The sequence below is a fragment of the Fusarium solani genome (assembly GCF_023522795.1).
Source record: "Fusarium solani strain SB1 chromosome Unknown bctg00000003_1, whole genome shotgun sequence".
Classification (NCBI taxonomy): domain Eukaryota; kingdom Fungi; phylum Ascomycota; class Sordariomycetes; order Hypocreales; family Nectriaceae; genus Fusarium; species Fusarium solani.
In genome coordinates, this window is record NW_027072154.1 from 4494955 (window position 1) to 4516611 (window position 21657).

Here is a 21657-nt window from a genome sequence, read left to right on the forward strand (position 1 = left end):
CTGAGCAATCTCGAGATCCCGTCCCGTCGTCTTGTTGCATCGCATCTGGCATGGCCATTGCCGCTTCACGACGGCCACCGCCCTAAATCCGCCAAACGCGACCGCGGGTTCCATGTGAACTCCAACACCGCCGACCCCGATGAAAATGCTGCGACGACCTCCCGGCGAGGGACGTCGGCCCTCCCAGCAACAGAAACTCCTTATCGCCTTTGCCATCATCCTTCTTCCCTGGATCCAGCTTGTCGATGCCCAGCAGCAGCACCGGCCAGCCGCCGATCCAGCCCTACAACCGCTGCAGCGCCCTGGTGGCAGCAGCCAACAACTAGCCGACGATGCCGCAGTTCATCAGTGGGCTGCCACGCCCATCGACGCCGCCGAGGCCGCGTACGAGACGGCCGAAAACATCAAGCGAGCATCGACCCTAAAGGATCGCCCGCCTCAGCAGAACCCCCCGAAGCGCAAGAACCGAAAGAATGAATACCAAAACATTATTATCCCTGACGATGCGAGCGCCCTCGCAACTTTGGCTCCGGCTGAGGCCGTAAGAGCACCAAACCCTTCACGACATCTTCGGCCCCGAAGCGTTCCTGCTTCCGGGCTGGCGTCGCCGCAGTCTGCGCGGAGTCTGAAGGACTGGGAAGCGGAGGACTTTGTTCTTCTGGCGACCGTCGATGGAGATTTGTATGCCAGCGACAGACGAACCGGAAAGGAACGCTGGCACCTCGAAGTTGACCAGCCCATGGTCGAGACAACGCATCACCGCGCCGATCAATCCATCCTCGACGAAAGCTTCCACCCCGTTGACCATTATGTCTGGGCCGTCGAACCAAACCGTGATGGTGGGATTTACATGTGGATTCCCGACTCCAATGCAGGCCTTGTCCGGACAGGTTTCACCATGAAGAAGCTCGTCGAAGAGCTAGCCCCGTACGCCGACGAGAACCCTCCCGTGGTCTACACTGGCGACAAGAAAACTACCATGATCACCCTCGATGCAGCCAGTGGAAGGGTACTGAAGTGGTTTGGTTCCACAGGCTCTCATGTCAACGAGGCTGAGAGCTGCCTGCGGCCTAATACTCTGTACGGCGTCGACGACGAAGAGTGCAGCTCCACCGGTACCATCACGCTGGGCAGGACCGAATACACTGTCGGCATCCAGCGACGAGATGGCCGTCCCATTGCCACTCTCAAATATTCCGAATGGAGCCCAAACAACTATGACAACGACCTTTACCAGCAGCATCAGTCCTCTCTTGACAGCAAGTACATCACCAGCCAGCACGACGGCAAGGTCTACGCCTTCAATTATGCGCGATCCGGAAAGCCCGAGCCTGTGTTCAGCGAAACCTTTGCTGCACCTGTTGCTCGCGTGTTCGATGTCTGTCGGCCTTGGGATGCCAACATCGAGAGCAATCCGGACTTGATTGTTCTTCCCCAGCCGCCCATGCCCGCGCAGGATGAAATCAATGCCCGAATTCGGAGCAACAGCATCTTCCTAAACCAGACTCGCTCGGGAAGCTGGTACGCAATGTCTGGCCGATCGTACCCTCTCATTGTCAATGCCCCCATTGCTCAAATTTCTAGCCCTGACTGGTTGGACATTGCCCCTGCTTGGGACACAATCAATCAAACTCGACTATCCAAGGCTTTGGTGGGCACACACTTCCTCAACAGCAACAAAGGCAGCAAGCAACACCTTCGCAGCCTCCCTGCTGGATCACCCGCGGCGTACGAGGAGCCTGACACATACGAGGAGACTGACAACGATCCCCGAGTTCCCCAAGCAGATGTAACACCAGACGAGCCTACAATTTTCAAGAAGGTTAAGTCTATTCCCCAAAAGGCCGTCGACAGCGTCATCGAGTTTGTCAGCAACCCCATCTTGATACCCATCTTCTTGTTTACTCTGTTCTACAAGCAAAGTAGCCTTCGCCGGGCCTATCGCCAGATTAGGCTCAAGGGGTTACACAATCTACAGTTCGGAAAAGACGCAATTTCGGATGATGGTGACGAAACTCAAGGTAGTGAGAGCGAATCTGAGGGTGTTGTCAATCGGAGGGGGCTTGTTGTTAGGGAGAAGGTGCTCGAACAGCTCAAGAAGCCAGAGGACGAGGGCAAGACGCAGGTGAAAGAAAAGGCGAATGTCACCCCCACACCAAGCTCGGAGCATCGAAAGGTTCCGGATCTGGACAAAGATCTCCCATCGACACCTGTCGCCGACGTGGACTCAACAGACGGGGAGGCGACGCCCAGGCCTCACAAGCACAAGGCTGAACCCAAAGTTGAGTCTCCCACCAAGGGATCCGCCAAGTTGGATGGCCCCCGAGACGAAGCTCAGGCCTCGGCCGCCAACAAAACTCAGAACGAACAACCCGACGGCAATCAAAATCGACCAGCCCCCGAGAAAAAGAAAAAGGCCCACAGGGGGCGGCGCGGAGGGGTCAAGCACCGCAAGGGTGGTCGTGCTGCTGAGGCATCACAGTCCCGTGACGACGACCCTGGTCCAGGGACTGTGGAGGATGCCGTCAAGAATGCCAAGAAACTGGGTGATCGTCCCAGTCTTGAGCCTGATGTCATGACTGTCGCCAACGACATGCAGTCCGTCACAGGCTCCATCATTCGTCTGGGTAGCATCGAGGTCGACATGGATGAGCAGCTGGGCACGGGTAGTAATGGAACCTTGGTCTTTGCTGGCAAGTATGACGGCCGAGAGGTGGCTGTCAAACGTATGTTGATCCAGTTCTTCGACATTGCCTCACAAGAGACCAAACTGCTTAGGGAGAGCGACGACCATCCAAATGGTAGGTTGCATACGTCGTCTTCCAGAGCGACTGCTAACAAAGCCAGTCATCCGATACTACGCTCAACAGTCACGGGACGGATTCCTCTATATCGCACTGGAACGCTGTGCTGCCTCGCTGGCCGACGTCGTGGAGAAGCCCAACTACTTCCGAGACCTTGCCATCGCTGGAGGACGCGACCTTCCCAACATCCTCTATCAGATCACCAATGGTATCAGCCATCTGCATGAACTTCGAATCGTCCACCGAGACCTCAAGCCACAGAACATCCTGGTCAACATGGCGAAGGATGGCAAGCCAAGGATGCTGGTGTCTGACTTTGGACTTTGCAAGAAGCTTGAAGGAGGCCAGTCATCTTTTGGTGCGACCACTGGCCGGGCAGCTGGAACCTCTGGCTGGCGTGCCCCTGAACTCCTGCTCGATGATGATGCCCGAGGCAATGTCATGAACGATCTGAGTACACAGAGTGGTTCTGGCTCGGTTCTAGTGGGAGACGGCATGATGCCCAACAACCGACGGGCCACGCGGGCCATTGACATTTTCTCTCTTGGCCTGGTCTTTTTCTACGTCTTGACAAACGGTTCGCATCCCTTTGACTGTGGCGACCGATACATGCGGGAAGTCAATATCCGCAAGGGCAACTACAATCTCAATCTCCTTGACTCCCTGGGCGACTTCGCTTTTGAGGCTAAAGATCTCATCGAGTCAATGCTTCAAGCCGACCCAAAGATGCGCCCAACCGCCAAGGACATCATGGCTCACCCTTTCTTCTGGTCCCCCAAGAAGAGGCTTGCTTTCCTGTGTGATGTTTCGGATCATTTCGAGAAGGAACCGAGAGATCCACCATCATCCGCCCTCATGGAGCTTGAACGTCACGCATCCGGTGTGACCAAGAATGACTTTTTGCGGCTTCTGCCACGAGAGTTTGTCGACTCCCTTGGCAAGCAGCGCAAGTACACGGGCTCACGGCTTCTGGACTTGCTCCGCGCCCTCCGAAATAAGAGGAATCACTACGAAGACATGCCCGACACTCTCAAGCGTAGTGTGGGACCACTCCCCGATGGGTATCTGTCGTTCTGGACGACCCGATTCCCCATGCTGCTGCTTGTCTGCTGGAACGTAGTGTACAACGTGCAGTGGGATGACTCGGACCGGTTCCGCGAATACTACGAGCCGGCAGCTCTATGAAGAAAGACTGGGCGTTGAATAGTGGGCTATGGGCTTTGGAACATTGGGTAAAGATGGTGGTACCTTGATGGAAATGGGTTGGCTGGGATTTGGATATCGTACTTGGTTTGGACGTGTTGTTTCAACCTAGTGTAGGCGGCTTCCAGGCAGCTTAGTGAAAAAGTAATGCTTCTCATATGTTTAATGAGCTATGGCACTATGTCTTGAACCACCAACGAGTCTGGCACGGGTTATGTCACATCTTGATTAGCCCATATCTTCATGCAAATGACATCAATTACAAACTGTAGATAGATCCATATGCATCCTGGCTGGCACTCTGGGATATCTTGATCGCTAATTCTCCTCATCGCTATATGACCTGGTATCCCCAACACGACTCCAACAGCAGCATCATCACACATCAATTTTCATCATAATCTTAACCCCATTGCACCAAAACCTGCTTCTTGCCCTTCTTGCCGCCCTTCTTACCCTTACCTCCGGTTTCCTCGGCTCCGGCAGCAGGCTCCTCGGCGGCGGGCGTGCTTGGTCCACTGCCCCATTGGAAGCCCGTCTCGCGGTGTCCGTAGTCACGTCGGACAGCACGCCCGTTGCCGTAGCCAAAGATCGTGGTTGTGGGCTTTGGTGCGGCAGGCAGAGCGGGGAAGGCGTCCTCGCCTGTTGGACGGGGTGCCGGACGGGGACGGTTGAGGGTCGTTGACTGAGAGGACGAAGGAGCGGAAGAGGCTGCCCAGTTGGGGCGGGATGATGAAGAGGAGGAGCCGGCAGCCGAAGGGAGAGATGGAAACGCGGACGAGGAAGTTGGAGGGGTCGCCGCAGGACGACCGGCCCACGATGAGGGTCCCGCCGAAACAGGCGCAGGACCTCCCAGTCTTGTGCTGTTCTTGAGCTTGAGCACGCGGTTCGAGTGCTTCTGAGAAGGCGCTGCGTTGGGCAAAGCCGGGTTCGTGGTGGCAGCGTTGGCCCAACCGCTGGAACTCGACGTCGCGCCGTGCATGCCGCTCAGGCCGGGCAAGCTTGGGTAGTCCTCATTGATGGCGCGCCAGTCCTGCCAAGCCTTGCGCAGGGCGTCGGCCTTGGCCTTGTCCTCGTACAGATCTGCGACTTCTCGTACAAGTGTTCCGAGGGCGTTGGACGATGTGTCGGCAAAGAGGGTGAAAAAGGCATCGATGAGTTGCGGCGCCGTGAGGCCGCCCTGGCGGTAGGACGAGATGTGGTTACGGAATGTGGCCATACGCTGGTTGTCGTTGCCAAGGAGGTTGGATGCTCGCTCCACCACGGCGCCGTGGCGAACAAGTCGGGCACGTTCTTCAGGTGCGAGATTGGCCGTGTCGACGACGGTGGCTGACTCGATCGGGTTGGCGAGATTCGTCTGGCTTCCTCGAGGGGTAGTCGATGAGCTGCCGCCACGAGGCTGTGATGAGGCAGCGGCTGGTGTAGGCGAAGGAGCAGACAGCGATCCCCCAAAGGTCCGGTTCGACACAGACTGGGCCGAATGGATGGCCATCTGTCGCTGGAAGGCAATCTCGTCGCGTCGCAAAGGCTGGGCAGAGCTCACAGGGACTGTTTCCGCATTAGGGTCACGGCCCCTATTACCTCTTCGCCCACCACGACGTCCCTCTCCATCACGGCCACTTGGACCTCCTCGCTCTTGTTGATAGGGCGTTCGAAGGTCGAATCCCGACATATTGACTACGCGTGCATCCCTTCCTGCCGTCTTGCCACCATGCTCGCTCAGCTGGTGAGCCTGCAAGTCCATTTCTGACTCAAACACGACAAACTTCTTTTCCAAGCATTCCCGGTCTTTGCATAGGAAATGATCCTTCTTGAAGTGTTCCTCGAGCGAGTTGTAGTCGAGGTAATAGTGTGGATGTCGCGAGTCCCGTCTGTCGCAGATGAAGCATCGTTCGTGCTTCATCCGACAGTGCTCGTACAGCTTATCGTCGTCGTAGAACCGTTCTCCGCAGAAGCCGCAGAGAGGATGGCCCTTGAAACCGGTCTGGTCCGCGGCGCCGGGCTTGTCGTCGCCATGACGCATGTGCTTCTCCAGCTCACGGTCTCCAAAAAGCTCGTGCTCGTGCGTGAATACCCTCTTGTTACGAGTGCAGAGATCGCACATGCGCTTGCGGTGGGCGGACTTGACATGACGGTGCAGATCAGGCCAGCCTAGGCCAGCAAAGTCGCAGGACGGGTCAGGGCAGTTGTATCGTAGGAGGAGGACTGTGTCGCCGACGATATCCTCGTTGGTGTACTTGATTCCGATGTTGCTGTCGGTTGTGGTGATATCCTTTTCGGAATAGTCCTCGAAGCGCTTCTCAGCATCGTCCGTGAAGATGACAAAGGGAGCCGGAGTCTATAAGATTGTCAGTGAATCAGCGCTTGGCAGCAGGCCAGGGAGGGAAACATACACGGCAATGTGCGCAGTCCTTCGTCTTATAAAGGGCTCTCATACGCAGACCGCAGATGTGACATGTCGTGTGGTTGCAGGGCGCAATCGAGTGGTGAGCAACTGGGTTCGCGCAGATAAAACAGACTTCGCCTTCGTCATCGTCGTCGGCAGCTTCCGCCGTCTTGCCCGCACTCATAGCATGGGCTCTGGATGCTGCGGCAGCGACATCTTGGGCTGCTGGGTTCGCGGGCACTGAGGGGACGTTGGCGTTGTTTCCGCCTCGTCCACGTCGTTGGCCTCCTCGCCGACCCTGGTTGCCTTTGCCCCGTCCTTGTCCTCGATTGCGAGAGGCGTTGCCTTGGTTCTGTGGCTCAGAGGCAGCTGCTCCAGAGTCTGCGGCTTGTGGAGCCATAACGGTCGGTTCCCAGTGCCTGGTGGTAGGTTGATCTGTCGCCGTGGTTGAAGTGGGAGGATAGATCCGTGGAACTTTGGCTTATGTCGCTCGTCGAGGCGCTGCTACTCAGACAGGGAAGGTGTTTTGGTTTGGGTCGAGGGCTTGAGCAGAGAAGAGTTGACTACGTCGCGGGCAGTGTCTTGATGGTTCGCTTGGGTCGTCGGGAGTGGTGAAGTTATCGTGGTCGAGGAGAATGGCTGAAAGTGATGTCCTGGGCGATGATGTCGACCAGATTTTATTTGGGGGTGGCCTTGGGCCTTCTTCTTCTGTTCTCAATGGCGGGGCACTTCCCCGACTCGGCGGGCGGGCAGGAACCGCCAGGCAGGTACGTACCTCCGGCTGGGTGCCCTGCCCTGCCATCTCGTGTGGTGCCGTGGGGGCGTTGTGGCTTGTGCAGCCACTTCTACCCGTATCCGCGGCTGAGTAATCTCACCCATCCGGGGCTGAAGAGCCGGGGCGATGCAAAACTGAGGTGCTTGATTGGTTTCTTTGGGCGTCGTGCCATTCAAAGAGTCACCGGCCAGAAAAACGCCGGAGTTGGCGAGATTGGCCTGGGCCTTTATCCCTGAGTCATTATGATGCGGGTGGTGAAGCTCTATCACAAAGACAGACACAGAAAGGAGTCAAAAGGAGGTTTACAATGCGACAGGGAGCGTGGTGTGCCTTGTCTTGATGATTCACATGGATATTTCCGCCTCAGGCATGACTCTTTGTTCAAGCAAGCCACTCTTTGCATGCTCTGGATATCCCACTTGATTATCTTCATGGTCAGCGGATTGCACTCCTCACCAGTCTCGTCACACCTCTATGCATGGACAATTCGGCTTTGTTTTATCTGGCGCTCATGGAGCAACCAGTCTGTTTTTTAAGCCATCAGCGCAAGCTGTGGTGTAGGAATTCTTAGTATAAAAACATACTCCTCCTGACCAGCTGTGAAGTGCCATGTGGACGCCAAAGGGCCCACCAAGACGAAATGCCCTTCACTCCCCAGCAACTATAGTGCTCCCATCCTTTACTTCCATCTCCCAACAGGCCATAAATACCCCCAGAGCACTTGCTCGATGGCCTCTACTAAACCCACTGGTAAACCCAGAGCCAAAGCAGTTGACTCATCCAACCAAAATCATCCAGTATGCTCCCCTGTCCATATGCTGTCATTGCCGCCAAGGGGAATAAACAAAACCTGCAACCCATCAATGCCGGTTACGCCGCTGCGCGCCTAAAACGCTGTCATCTGAAATCCTCATTGACTTTCCTCGTGCCGATGCATGCGCATGCATTGCCATCCTGTCGTAGCTCACTCTTCTCCAACCGGATAAAGGTGGTTTCCAATATCCTTGTTCATCCGGAACATGTCCACCCTGGCTTGCTTGAAGACTGCCTGCATCTTTTCGTCGCATATAATTTGGCGTTTGTCCTTGGGATCTTGAAGATCGTTTGCTTTGATGTGTTCCCAGAGCTTCTTGACAACCTGAGGTCGGGACAGCTATGGCATCCATGTTAGTCCACCCGAACATCTTTACCTGGGTCAACCCCAACACGGTACATACCTGGGTTTCACCCACGAGCTCTGACAGAGTAGTGCTCAGGTTGAACGGCTTCTGGAAACCCCCGCCAGCCTTCCTCTTCTTGCCCACCTCGGCGTCCCCTGTGTCCAAGTCGCTGTCGTCATCGGCCTTGACCTTCCTGGCGCTCTTCTTGCGAGGCGCAGCCTTCTTCTTGGCAGGCTTTGCCTTGTCCCCTCCCCGGGTCTTGCGTCCTCTGGCTAGGCTGTTCTCCTGGGCTTGCAGCTGGGCGGCCAGGCGAGCGTCTGCGTCTTCAGCCGAGGATGATCGTTTGACCTTCTTTCGCGAGGGTTCGGGAGTCGCCGACTGTTCGGTCTCGCCAGCTTCGGATGTGCCATTGGTGGCGTAGGGCTCGACGGAGGAGGGGGGCACGATGCCGTTGTCGGCTCCAGAAACGGCGTCAAAACGATCCTCAATAAGGCGCTTGATGGCGTCCTATCATGCCGAGTTAGCTAGACGGAATGAAAAGGTGGTTGCAGGAGGCGGAAGCTAGCAAGCGCAACACTGGTAGAGAGGTTGCATACCTTCTGGTCGCTGAGATCCTGCCCGCCGAGAGCAGCCTGTAAACCCTGTCGAATCTTCTTTCGCGAGATGGTCTCGAGGTCGGCCGACTCAAGGATTTCATCAATGATGAACGTGTAGCGCTCACGCTCGTCGGGAGTCACTGGGCGAGTTGTGCATTTAGCATTTGATGCAGAGGGAGAGGGTCTGTGCCAAGGGGTCGCCGGGCAACTTACAAGGGACACTCATGATGACTGGCCAACGAGATTCGCGGGAGACGGCTGCTGTAAATCGCTTCGGGTTGCACAAGGAAAGGAGGTTGGCCCGGGAGCGGAGGTGGCTCGGATGAACTTGTCACGACGAGAGAGGGGGCTGCCTCGAACGGCGGGGGTATGGCGCAAACAAACAGGAGGATCGATCGACGGGCAACAGCAAGCTGTAGACGACAAGGGAGAGTCAAACGCGATCGCGGCAGAGGAGGAAGAATGCGCCGTGGTCGCCGATATCAAAGCATATCCCAGGACAGCTGCGCAGGTTGCTTCTCGGGAGGGCCAGATGCGATCGGAGGATCTCGCAGTCAACGCGGTTCAGAGGTGGTGGACGACGATGGTTGGTCGCGAAGGGTCCGCGGTCGGTCGATTGCACCGGACGAACCGCGGCATGAGAGAAGGGAACAGTGAAGACGGAAAGCGGCCGGTCGAGGTGAATGCGCGAGACGAAATTAACGAGAGGGATAGAAGAGTCGGGCTTGGAAAAGGCTGAGGGTGACGTTTTTGTCCGATGTTATGGCTGGGGCAGGTTGACGTCCACCACAGACTCGAAATGGCAAGCCACCGATCTCCAGTCCGATGAGGCTGATGAGGCTCACCCGAGGTGTGGCTGAGCGGGGGCAAGGGGACGATGCAGCGAGGATGGCCAGTGACGTTGGAGGAGACTTGGGGGTGTTAGCCCGATAAGGAAAAGCGTATTTCGGGAAGAGGGCGCCAATCGACAGAGGGGAGCTTCATCCAGATCACGATGGATGATGAAGCTTTGTTCTGTGTTGTGTTTTCGGTCTGGTCAGAGTCGAGTCTTTCATCCTAACCACGTGATTCTTTTATTCGTGAAACTTTGTCATTCCCAGCACAATCAGCCTTTTTCATTTCCTTACAAAACCATGCCGAAGCCAGAGTAGGTGAGTCCGTAGGCGAATCAAGTCACACGGGCATGCGCCAAGGAGGGCCCATACGTACCGTAAGCACTTAAAAAGGCTCCAGGTCATCTATCTCCAGGCTGTCGTGCAAGCGAAATCCTCCTTGAGGACGGTGTTCTCTTTGAACAATGCAATCGCTTTCAGCACGTCAGAGAGACGGGCAAGAATGTCTTGTCTGTCTCAAGAGCGCCGAGTCTCCGGCTCCTCGGCTCGTTGCCCCGCGCGGCCGAGAGTTGTCCCGTGATATCCGTGCCGCAGAGGAGAGTTGAGCCTTCAACCATCAAGACAGTCTCAGGAATACCACCAACCATTGATCAACGTTTTAAAAATGGCGCCCCTTCCTATAATGAATCCAATCAACGCCCTCAGCCAAGCGTTTCCGCCAAAACCACACTTCACAGAGTCTTCAGTGCCTGATCTGACTGGCCGTGTCGCCCTCGTGACGGGCGCCAACACAGGCGTCGGCCGTGAGGTTGCACAGGTGCTCTACAGCAAGAACGCCACTGTCTGGGTCGCCAGTCGCAGCGAGGAAAAAGGTCGGGCCGCTATCGAGACCATTAAGCAGCAGCATCCGTCGTCCAGTGGCGTACTGAAGCTGCTCAAGCTTGACCTTGCTGACTTGACCACTATTGGTGCCTCGGCAAAGCAGTTCCTTGGAGCTGAGACCAGGCTTGATCTCCTGTTTAACAATGCAGGCGTTATGACGCCCCCTGAGGGCTCAAAGACGAAGCAGGGATATGAGCTTCAGCTGGGGACGAATTGCGTCGGCCACTTTCTCTTTACCAAACACCTCACGCCTCTTCTTCAGGCGACAGCCAAGACAGCGCTGAAAGACTCTGTTCGCGTCGTCTGGGTGTCCAGCTCGGCTGCCGATGCATTTTCACCCACAAACGGCTTTGACCCCGATAACCTCGATTACAACAAGCCGCGCACGATCCTGCACAAGTACGGTGTCAGCAAGGCTGGCAATTATTACCATAATGCCGAGTTTGCCAGGAGGTATAAGGAGGACGGGATTGTGAGCGTGGTAAGTCTCTTCATTGCCCTCGGCCAGCCAGTTGCTAATATACAAAGGCGCTCAACCCCGGGAACTTGCACAGCGAGCTTGACCGTACCTCAGCCTGGTGGTTGTACTACCCTCGAGTCGTAACTTGCTACCCCCCTATTAATGGAGCTTACACCGAGCTCTTTGCTGCATTTTCCCCTGATATCACAATCGAAAAATCTGGGATCTGGGGTAAGTGGCCCAATTCCCTACCGAGGGCATGGTTTCTAACGGCGTCTAGTTGTCCCTTGGGGTCGATTTATGCCCATCCGCCCAGACCTACAGGCTGGTGCCTTACCGGAGTCCGAGGGCGGAACGGGAATGGCAGAGAAGTTTTGGGTGTGGTCGGAAGAACAGGTAAAGCCATACCTGTAAGCTGCAGGATTATGATCATGACTTGAGCCAAGGTCGAGACAAAGATCAAAGGCTTCAAGACATGCGTGCTTCGTTTAATAGTATGAGTTCCGCCAGCGTCTATAGAATATGGCTTCGCTTCCGGCCGCTGGTTCTCTTTCGCCGATACCAAACAGACATGGTTTAGCTCCAGGCCACTGTTCGTTCCTCGAGACGTCGCTCCCAGCTTTGCCCCCCTCAACAACAGGCACCACTGCCACTCGACAACATACAATAAAGACTCGTTTGACATTCAGGCGATTTGCCCCGTTTGGAGCCCCACATCTTGATTGCTTAGGAGGCGAGTTGGGGATTTCAGGTTTATCTCCTCTAAGGCGGAATAACCATACTAAACCAGAGATCTCAAGAATGAATAACTCGCTAACCAAGCATCTGCCCATGATCACAGACATTCTTAATGTCAACACAGTTCTCTGCACTTCGACGTGTTTCTTAGTAGTTTCCCTCCCCAGGCAGGTTAAGCTCGTCGCAAACCTCCCTTCCCTTTCCTACCTTTCCTTTGCATCGCACTTCTTTACTTGCAGCTTTCGCAAGGTCACCTTTTATCCCTTTACCTCCATGCTGAGGTCGTTCTTCTTCGTCCGACACGGCGGCTCTTCTTCATCCCTCAAAGCAGCCCTTCCTTCTTCATCCCTCAACGACTCTTCTGCATTCCTCTCAGTAGCTCTCTATCTCCCACGCAAGGTTTCTTACAGTATGTTCTTGCATCTTCTATTATCCTCTGTTTAGTCGAGTGCTAACGTTTTGTTAAGCCTCTGAAGATAAACCCATGTCACTCTTGAACTGCACGTTAGGCTGATGAACTTGACTGTCACTCTGTCACGCAAGTAAGGACATATTCCCAGAGCCTTCACGTCTTACTAACCTCTGCTCTAGGACAGATTACTAGCAACTCCACTCGCCGCCAGGCTTATTTTACCCAAGTTTTGATCCTACATTACAGGTACTTGCTTCCCGTGTGCCTATAACTTTGCAGTAATAGCAACTAACACTTCCTTTGTACCTAGCCTTCCCACCAGACTGTGACTACCTTGATTCAGCGACAGCGTAACGACCATGCTGCCCCACGAGGAACAAGCGTTGCAGGCACTGCAGCCCCAGGTAGTCAAGCGTTCCATCACCAGGACCCAGGCTCTCGAGCGCGCTGGCGATCTTGTCAACCAAGTTCGAAACCCCGCCTTCACCCAGTCGTTCTTGAAGGGCCCGATGCGAGAGTGGCTCAGCGAGCCAGTCATCCGGGTCTTGCCGATGGATCTGAAGAAGAAGGTGTTGCTTTACTGTTGTGATCACCTGCGGGATTGGGAGGACAAAATCAAGTAGCACTACTACGACGAGAGAGATGAGTATGCCTGGGAAGAGACTGTTCAGGCGGAGCAGGATGTCTCTTTCATCGTTCAAGGGTTTGGCACTTCCCTGGCCCAGCAACGCGAGACCCTTGCCCAGGAGATGGACCAGCAGCACCGGGCCATGGCAGACACGAAAGATTTGGAAGCACTGTGAGAATGGTTCCTGGACACCGAGTCTCATATTCCACCTGTCCTTCGCATGGCGATGCAGGCCAAGTGCAGCTGGGACACGTATGAGCGACTGGTTGGGATGGAGAACGCGCGTAACTAATCCGACGGGATGTACTGCGACGTGGGATTGACATGCGCCTTCACCTTCCTTTTTTTCCTCCTCCATCTTTTCCCCTCTGGTATTTATTACCATCGCCTTCCTCTCTTCTCAGCGCATTCAGGTGTGCAGGGGTATGGAACGGCATGTCGGCTACGATTGACTTCGCTCTGCTGACCTTTTCTTTCTCGTTACAATGAGCAATCACGGCGTGATATACTCATACTCGGACTGCGAAATACGGAATACGGAATATAGGCAGGGCTATCACGGATGATTTACGACACAGGCACCATGGGAAAGGTATGGGAAGGGAGAACTTTCACGGCTTATGACCTTCGGCAATTATAGAATTATTACTTGATAGACCACTGGGTTTCTTTCTATAATGTGCACGCTCCCAGTGATTGTACTGTGGCCCTCCTCTTGCGTGATCCCCGTACTAACCATTAGAGAACGTGGTGTTTCTTGGATATTAATTAAGGATACAAATCACTGTCTGCTAGGAATGGATCATGCTCATCGGTGTGGCCACGTCGCTATCTATCTGGCCGAGGCCACTAACTACGTGTTGGGAGTGCTGGTTTGTTTCAGCTCGTCCTTCTATGTTGCAGTTGGGTGAAACTTTGGCGTCTTGAAGCTTTTGAAGAATATCTCGGAGTTGACTCAAGGTGACTTGGTAATCCTGGTTCTGAGGCTGAGCGTCTTCCATGGTTTCCTTGACAGCTTGCCGAACTTGCTCGGCGAGGCTTCCCTTGGTCGCGGCTGCTTGGGCCTGAATGGCATTCTGGATATCCAGACGCATGGCCTCTTTGAGGCCTGCGCACTCGCGGCTGATGACCTCCTGGATGTTGGGAGGGGTTTCCTGTAGATCCGTGCTCTGGCGACGTCAGACATCTCCCATGGATGCCACGCTCCGTGCCACGATTTCTGAGGCCCTTGCCTGGCTGCGAATCTCGGTTTTTAATCGAGTGTCCCGGTGGGAAAAACTGTCGACGGTCCATGTCACTAAGTGAGATTCTCTACTGGGTCTTCTGGCGACGATAGGCTTGCTCCAACGACGTGAACCTTTTTTTCGAGGCGATGAGCTGCTGTAGTGGCTTCCGGGTTGTGTTGGTTCCCCTTCCAGAGGTAAACGCTTTGCGAGACTTCGGGTTGTTGACACGCTCCCGAGAGCGCTGGCACCCACTCGATCGCGTGGTGTCTTGCCCAAGAGAGGAGCTCCTGCTTGGCGGCAAGGGGAGGACGCGAAGCACAACATCGCCGAGGTAGTTCTATCTCGGCGCAACTCCGCTTGGTCAGTCGAACCGTCGCCCATCCTCTCATTCAAACCATACTAGGGTGTGAGAGCTTCTTGGCGGTCAAGAAAACGAGACACGAGAATCTGCTTGATCGCGCTGGCATCGTCGGGCGTGCTTCCTTCATCGAAGGTTTGGACAGCAGCGTCAGATTGGTCTACCGTGTCTTGTTGCCGGACGGGGAGGGGGGTGCCGTTCTACGCTGAAAGGCCCAAGGTACGCTCTGACAGCAGCTGAATATCCGTTCTCCGCGGGGCTTGGAGTATCGACCATCCAAATGTCGTTGAAATTATTGAGGGTAGGGTCCGAGAGGCTGTTGCCGACTCCGATGAGGAAGGGGCTCTTCTTTGTCTGCTCGTATACCTGGATGGCAAAACGAAGCCATCGCATGGGCTTGTGAACTGGCATGGAAGAGCCGGGTAACATTGCTTGCCACATTTCCGGCAGGAACTCTGCGATAATGGATAACCGCGACGGCTGAAATCAAGAGAATAGCGTGGGAACAGAACTGAATTCCTTCCGGAATAGCATCGCCATACCGTTCCAACTGGTTGAAGAGCTCGCCGGCCTGGACCAGATCTTAGTACCCCCAGATTTAACAAGCTTCTCAATCTCGGGTAGGTAGGTTACCATGTCTACTGGGATGGCACAGAGCTTTAACGTGTAATATATTAGATATTTTCTGTGAGCCTTGTTAGGCTTGTCAAGCACGCACTTGGCGAAAAGACCGATTTGACCGCTTCTCGCACCACGGCTGGAGACGTGATCTTCGGAGCCAACCCGACGCGAACCCCGACCGATTTCAAGGCTGCTTTCGTCTAGCATGTGTTCTCGAAGACTGTCGCCTGGGGATCAGACCCTTTCCACTTTACCATAGCGGCCCTGACTCTTCTTATCCTTGTCCTCTCCGCCGGGGCTTTTATTATCACCCTTTAGAAGAGCGAGCCCCTTCAGCATAGCGTTGTTGTAGAGGATTTTAAAGATGAGACGGCAAGCCTCTTCGAAGACATTGAGGTTCTTCAGGGAACTCTGTGGGCCTTGGCTAAGGAATGGCAAGAGTCGAAGAAAGATTCCCGGTGTGAAGGAACAACTGTTCTTCGGGGATTTGGCTTGTCGATTCAAAGCGCGAGGATCGCTCGTCGTTACCTGGCGAAAAGCATCAGCTAGGCATGACCATTGCCAAGATCCAAGATGCCGCAGGGGTTGCTGACCGAAAGTGGCCAACAAAGGGAGGCTTGAAGCCCGCCCTCCGCCGAATCATGCTTCTCTTGTCGCAGGTAGGTGGGCCCCATTTCGAGTTTACGCTTGAGGTGGAAAGTGTCGCAGAGAACGACGAGGTCCTGGGGGCTTGCGAGAACCTCAAGGTACAAGAAGAATGGTTTGGTCCATTTGACGCCACCTCGACAACGGAAGATGGACTTGACGATGTTGTAGACCAATATTACGGTGGGAAGAGAGGACGCAAGCTAAAAGATCTTCACGACGCAGTCGCAAACGCCACACTGCAGCTGGTTAGAATGCCTTCGACTCGATAGATATTGAACCGATTCTACTTGGCGAGACTGCTCATACACTCAGGAGACCGCGTGTAACTAACATCTCTTATTAATTAGGGTTGCTCACGCCGGAGGAGACTGAAGAGATATCTTGATCTAGTGTCTATAGATGTCTGTAAGGATGTTGAACGGTAATTGGGCTTGTGGGCACAAGAAGGGGGCATTGTTCTTTTGATGGCGAAGAGGAAAGGTACATATATGGTAGCTGGGGCAGTGGAAGGAGGACATCGTGATGCATTCGTCTTGGCGGCCTCGCGGTCCTTCGTGCATTCGAAGAGATTAGGGTCGCGACGAGTGCTTTATCGAGCCATGGTCTTCTCGGTAGCGATGCCATCGAAGGTGGCTTTGAGGAGGTGCTGCTTCGTTTTACAGGATATCCATGTTGAAGTGCCGACGGCAGAGAATGTGAATTACTTTGTCGAGAACTGGATGGCGAAAGGATTCGAGCAAGGATTCGACCCGTTATGGGTGATCTTGGGTATTTGGATTTCGCCTCCATGAAGGAGGTAATAGAGTTAAGGTAGCCGAGCCGTACCGAGCCTCACCCTCGCCGCTGAGGAAGACAGCGGCGATCTGGAAGATACAATTCGTAGATATGACGCCGCAGATGTTGAATGGCAGTAGACTAAAGTGGCTGGTCTTGTAGGTGCTGTCGCGAAGGAGAATGACGCTGAGATCATTATTCGGGCCTTGCCTGACAATGTGATCGTGGTCACTCCTCAATCTCGCGAGAATCCAGGCAAGTTGAGAGCCAGAATTCCAGCTCAAGACAACATCATCTTCCTTCTACGTGGTGGCCTTAACGCGGTAGGTGGCGAAGGCCCCAAACCGGAGAAGCCGTGGTTATTTGTGTTTGGCATTGTCTTCATCTACGCGGTCGAGCACCTTGCCGGCCGGGGAGGACTTGATGACGAGCTTATACGGGCAGGTAGCCAGTCACCTGCGTGCTCATTCCTCGTCGCTCACTCTCATCTTCGGCGCTGGCACGTAGGTATGGCCGTTAAAGTATCGCAGCGTGAGGTGGTTCGGCTTTCTTTAGTATTTAGAGCAAGGCACACTCTGTGGGAGGGAGGGAGGGAATCAATGGCCTCCTTCGCCGCCTCAGAGGCCAGGGAGGAGCAGCCAGAAAGCGCCTCCATCGCGAGCGGGACACTGGCGGAGGTGTGCAGTCGCGATAGCCTCACTTCTGGTTGTGCATCTGCGATCACCCAAATGCCGGGTCACGTGCGTGAGAAGAGGCCAGCCCCCATCTCGGTCCTAATGCATCTCTGCCGTCGGTATTAACGCGTTGTGTTCTACGAGCAAGACAAAACTAAGACACTGTCTCACTCTAAAAATATATACAACACTGTACCTGGTTTTCGTGATGAAGTAACTGGATGCTGAGAAAGAAGAAGCATCTGCCTCAATTTGCGTCGGTTGTGCTGTCCTCGATCTATCAGCCGGCTTATCGCTTATCTCTTATCGCCATCGCAGCATCTGGCCAACACAACGGTCATGATAGGGGGCGACCGTCTCCACTTTTCCCACGACGCTTATCATGATCCACGAACCATGACGTCGCCTCCGTCAGCAGGAATGCGGTCCAAACATGGGGAAAATAAATCAACCATGACACTTTTCAGCTTCGCATTGTGTGTCCAAAGCAGCGCAACACAACTTGGAACCTGTCTTGTCACTGCTTCGGGTTGTGGGAAGTCACGGGTTTATTGCCTGCCGCTCCGGACATCGTTCGGCCCCACCCCCCACGCTTTTAGAGTTGTCCGCCCCCTGGCGGGCGACCTTGGAACCCGGGCATGATTTCTTCACCTTCGATCTGTCTCTCTCCCCGTCTTGTCTTGCACATCAGCAGTTTGCGCTTTGGGGTACATATGTCTTGATGTCTTTCATATTACTTTCTTCTGCCTTATACCCATTCTTGGTTATATTCTCACCAGACGGACTCGTCCCTCCGATCCATCATCGCCCAACCTCCTGATTTCGTGTTCTGAAGTGATTGCGACATCTCCGAGTGCACGACTCTTTTCAACTCTTCCTCAGATAGAACCTACCGCTCAAGCTCTGTCGCAACGAATAGTCGAGATCCCCTTCACTCCCGCTCGATCCAGATAGCACCGCATCGAACCCATAAGAGCTGTACGCCGTCGGCGACGTCATCGATTGTCTCGAAACAATCGCTTGGCGGTGTATCCGTGTGCGAGGTTGGCAATGCCATCCCGTTACCGATCCGGTCGGCGAAGAATTGCTGTCACAGCATTCGCGGTAGCCGCACTCTTCTTCCTCAACCTCGGAGGATTCATTTCGCTCCCGTTGCACTTCGACGAAGCGAAGGCCGACCGCCCAAACCTTGCTGTCGCCCCGTCTTGCGCCTCGACCCTCGATCACCTCCGTCGCCCTGCCTACGGCCTCACAAGAAACGTCGTGTACCAAAAGCGATGCATCCGGCCGGTCATCAACGCCAAGCTCGATAGCCAGGTTGTGTCGCAGAACCCGGATCCCCTCATCAAGCGCGGACAAGTTGTCCAGCTGGACCAGGCATGCGAGGGCTGGACCGAGTCAAGTTGCGAACCAATCACGCTCAATGTACCGCCGGCATACCCCGTCCAAGATTACTCTGGCTTCCTATTCGGTGTTGCCACCAACCTCGATCGCTTGAACGAGTCGCTGCCGCAATTCGAGAGCTGGCTCGGAAACACACACGCTCGGCTGTTGGCGGTGATTACGGACCCTGGCGACGAACCCAAATATGAAGTCTTGACGAGGCAGTTTCACGATCGCGGAGTCGAGCTGATTATTAAGAGCCCATGGAACGACAAAATCACCCCCAACGAGCAGCACTTTGCCATTGTACGTGATCTGCTCCGTTACGCGACCCCCGAGACGAAATGGACGGCAATCGTGGACGACGACACCTTCTTCCCTTCCCTCTACCCGATCAGTCAGATTCTTGGCAAATACGACCACAGGCTGCCGGCATACGTGGGCGGCTTGTCGGAGAACCACGACGCCGTCAATCACCATGGATACATGGGCTTCGGTGGCGCAGGAATCTTTCTCAGCCCAGCACTTCTTCGCGAGCTAGACCCGCATCTCGAGGCATGTCTGACAGCGGAGCATGTGCCCCAGGGCGACGGTCTTCTCAAGCAGTGTATCTACAGCAAAACCAAGACAAAGCTCTCGGTCGTGAAAGGACTCCACCAGCTGGACATGGGCGGGGATATGAGCGGCTTCTACGAATCTGGTCGTCTTCCCATGAGTCTTCATCACTGGAAATCGTGGCACCAGGCCCCCGTCGACAAGATGGTCAAGGTTTCCGAGTTTTGTGGAAGTTGTTTCCTGCAGCGGTTCACGTTCGGGTCCGACACGGTCTTCACCAATGGCTACAGCATCGTCGAGTACTCCGCCGGACTGGAGAGCGTTGATTTGAACAAGATGGAGGGCAGCTGGGAAGGGGCCGCAGGTTTTGAGTGGAGCATGGCTCCGATGCGATCCAAGATGGACCGTCGCCTTAAGAAGAGCTACCGTCTTATCGATTCGGAAAAGGTGGGAAAGAATCTGCGGCAGGTGTACGTCCACCGTGTAGAGGACGATATACCTGGACGTGTTGAAAAGGTGGGGGATGCCAGGAAGGCTCCGCTGAAGATAAATGAGATGAAAGACGAGGTGATAGAGCTTTGGTGGGAGCTGTGATGGATTAGATTCAAGTTGATGATTGTCGAGAACGGATTGTATATATGATAGACGATACCAGCCATGTGGGATAAGCTAGATGGACACTTGCATGGGCTATGTAATGTTAATGAACGTTTCCTTATCTCGTCGCGGATATGAGAGTTGATGTGGTGGAATGTACTAGCCCAATAGGTACAGTACCACACCCCATGATCACGTCTATCATTGTGAAGGTCCTCACTCAGGATTGAGCGAGTGGCGTTCTCCGCGATATCGGAGTGCGGAGTAACCTGCAATAATGGCCATAAAAAGGGCAGCGTCCATATGCTGGAGTTGCTGCTAGAAGCCGTATCCTTGGTCGTCTTACCTCCATCACAACATCTCAAGATGAACTTTAACCAAGGACTTGACTATGCCCTGCGGCCACTGATTCAATCGATCGCTCTCCCCGTCGCAGCGTTCTTAACATTCTGGGCTCTGAGAGCCTTGGTCTGTTCTACACTACTTCTACTTGCTGCCAACCTGTCTAACTGTGCTATAGACTAAACAATGGATGTGCCGTCGGAGAAAACACTCGCTATTGGGTGAGGCAGTTATTTCTCGAGAAGAGAAATTACACGTCGAGCCTCTATACGGCTTTGACTGGAAGAGCTCCGAGAGACGACAACTGCGCCCGTTCAAGCCCACGTATCACATCACAATGGGTATGGCTAGCACTTAAGGATAAAGACGCTGGACTGCTGACTCTCTCTCCCAGCGATCAAGGCTGATACGCCGTCGGAGCTCATCACCATCGATCAAGACTATCTGGACCGCATCAACCTTCGACGGGAACTCATCGCTCAACATGGTTCTACTGTCCATGGCTGTATCTCCGAGGGCGACGCAGCCGTGCGAGAAGTCTACACGTACCTCTTATCTGAGTATCTACCAACTCGCTTTCCCACAATCTTCCAACTCTCCTCCGACAAGTCCGTGTGTAGAAACCTTGTCACAGGCATGTCTTTTCCGACCACGCCCATGACCAATGCCGAGGCGGCCCTGCGTGTCCTCGGCGAGACAGTCGAGGAAGATCTCTTTCTTCTTCAGAAATTCCCCGAAGGTCATCGATCTGTCGCATTCATGTGCTGTTTTCCCGCCGGCTTTGATCCATCTGCGAAGCTGGGGAAGACACTCCAGGAGATTCATGCACCAGTGCCGTCGTATGACCGAATTGGAGCTAGCATGGAGAGATTCTTTGGGAAGCTGGAGGTTGGCAAGGGAGTAAAGAGGACGAACGTGAGTTGCTCTTCGTACAGATCGAGATTCTTATGTTAACATGGACGCAGTGGTCGGTTCAGACTCATACGGAGCTGTTCAACTCAAAGGGGAACCACATCACCGGAGACGACACGTACGAGGACGATCAAGAAGTGGACATTGGAAAGGTGCGGTTGATTTGTTTCACTCCGAACACCGGAACTGACGCTGGACAGACATTCCTTCGCATCGAGCTCCAGACTCTCACTCGCCTCCCCAATACGGGGGCCGTCCTCTTCTCATTCAAGACGTACCTCTACCCCGTGCGTCAGATTAAGGAGGAAGGCCTTGGAAACGCCTTTGCAGATGCCATCGAGGGCCTCGCCAAAGGGAATGCGCCAGGGATGTGGAAGTACAAGAGTGCTGTGCGGTGGGGGAAGGGAGTGATAGATTATCTACGATCATGACTGGACATTGGCCCATCTCACGAGGACAGGATTCCCCACACGGCATTGAGACAGTGGACGGTGATGGGTATTGGGCCAAGAGACCTACCCCGCATTGCGGCGGTCTGAGCCTGGAGGAGGTTATCTCGTGCTCTCTTTTTAGCTCCCGAATTGGGAAAGTCGGCCATTTTGACAGAGAACATGGCGTGGACTATGATAAGGACGGTAATGTTAAAAGGAGTAGTTGAACTGAGAGCAAGAGTGTTAACCTTGGCACATC

At 54.4% G+C, this 21657-nt stretch overlaps 8 protein-coding genes across 8 annotated transcripts; 5 read left to right on the top strand and 3 right to left on the bottom strand.

Moving 5' to 3' along the window:
• Positions 1 to 145: 145 nt before the first annotated feature.
• Positions 146 to 3989, top strand: MRS44_007017 (uncharacterized protein; the record flags this gene model as incomplete). Its single annotated transcript, XM_065621962.1, has 2 exons — positions 146 to 2801; positions 2848 to 3989. The coding sequence occupies 2 exons, from the start codon at positions 146 to 148 to the stop codon at positions 3987 to 3989; spliced, it is 3798 nt and encodes a 1265-aa protein (XP_065478034.1).
• A 421-nt stretch (positions 3990 to 4410) lies between these two features.
• On the bottom strand, positions 4411 to 6793 carry MRS44_007018 (uncharacterized protein; the record flags this gene model as incomplete). The annotated part of the gene is made up of 2 exons (XM_046280462.1): positions 4411 to 6345; positions 6401 to 6793. 2 exons carry the CDS (start codon positions 6791 to 6793, stop codon positions 4411 to 4413), a joined length of 2328 nt encoding a protein of 775 aa, XP_046139341.1.
• A 1339-nt stretch (positions 6794 to 8132) lies between these two features.
• MRS44_007019 (uncharacterized protein) lies at positions 8133 to 9150 on the bottom strand (the record flags this gene model as incomplete). Its single annotated transcript, XM_046281825.2, has 4 exons — positions 8133 to 8321; positions 8386 to 8835; positions 8925 to 9064; positions 9138 to 9150. The coding sequence occupies 4 exons, from the start codon at positions 9148 to 9150 to the stop codon at positions 8133 to 8135; spliced, it is 792 nt and encodes a 263-aa protein (XP_046139340.1).
• Positions 9151 to 10421: 1271 nt separating this feature from the next.
• On the top strand, positions 10422 to 13052 carry MRS44_007020 (uncharacterized protein; the record flags this gene model as incomplete). Its single annotated transcript, XM_046278091.2, has 7 exons — positions 10422 to 11120; positions 11168 to 11330; positions 11380 to 11509; positions 12077 to 12246; positions 12429 to 12495; positions 12593 to 12818; positions 12873 to 13052. The coding sequence occupies 7 exons, from the start codon at positions 10422 to 10424 to the stop codon at positions 13050 to 13052; spliced, it is 1635 nt and encodes a 544-aa protein (XP_046139339.2).
• A 616-nt stretch (positions 13053 to 13668) lies between these two features.
• Positions 13669 to 15421, bottom strand: MRS44_007021 (uncharacterized protein; the record flags this gene model as incomplete). Its single annotated transcript, XM_065621963.1, has 6 exons — positions 13669 to 14031; positions 14235 to 14454; positions 14504 to 14585; positions 14626 to 14941; positions 15004 to 15032; positions 15337 to 15421. 6 exons carry the CDS (start codon positions 15419 to 15421, stop codon positions 13669 to 13671), a joined length of 1095 nt encoding a protein of 364 aa, XP_065478035.1.
• A 212-nt stretch (positions 15422 to 15633) lies between these two features.
• On the top strand, positions 15634 to 17198 carry MRS44_007022 (uncharacterized protein; the record flags this gene model as incomplete). Its single annotated transcript, XM_065621964.1, has 4 exons — positions 15634 to 15975; positions 16393 to 16498; positions 16667 to 17007; positions 17067 to 17198. The coding sequence occupies 4 exons, from the start codon at positions 15634 to 15636 to the stop codon at positions 17196 to 17198; spliced, it is 921 nt and encodes a 306-aa protein (XP_065478036.1).
• A 1030-nt stretch (positions 17199 to 18228) lies between these two features.
• Positions 18229 to 19710, top strand: MRS44_007023 (uncharacterized protein; the record flags this gene model as incomplete). The annotated part of the gene is made up of 1 exon (XM_046274442.2): positions 18229 to 19710. The coding sequence occupies one exon, from the start codon at positions 18229 to 18231 to the stop codon at positions 19708 to 19710; it is 1482 nt and encodes a 493-aa protein (XP_046139335.1).
• A 369-nt stretch (positions 19711 to 20079) lies between these two features.
• On the top strand, positions 20080 to 21398 carry MRS44_007024 (uncharacterized protein; the record flags this gene model as incomplete). Its single annotated transcript, XM_046274441.2, has 5 exons — positions 20080 to 20181; positions 20234 to 20396; positions 20450 to 20970; positions 21021 to 21119; positions 21168 to 21398. The coding sequence occupies 5 exons, from the start codon at positions 20080 to 20082 to the stop codon at positions 21396 to 21398; spliced, it is 1116 nt and encodes a 371-aa protein (XP_046139334.1).
• Positions 21399 to 21657: the final 259 nt, after the last annotated feature.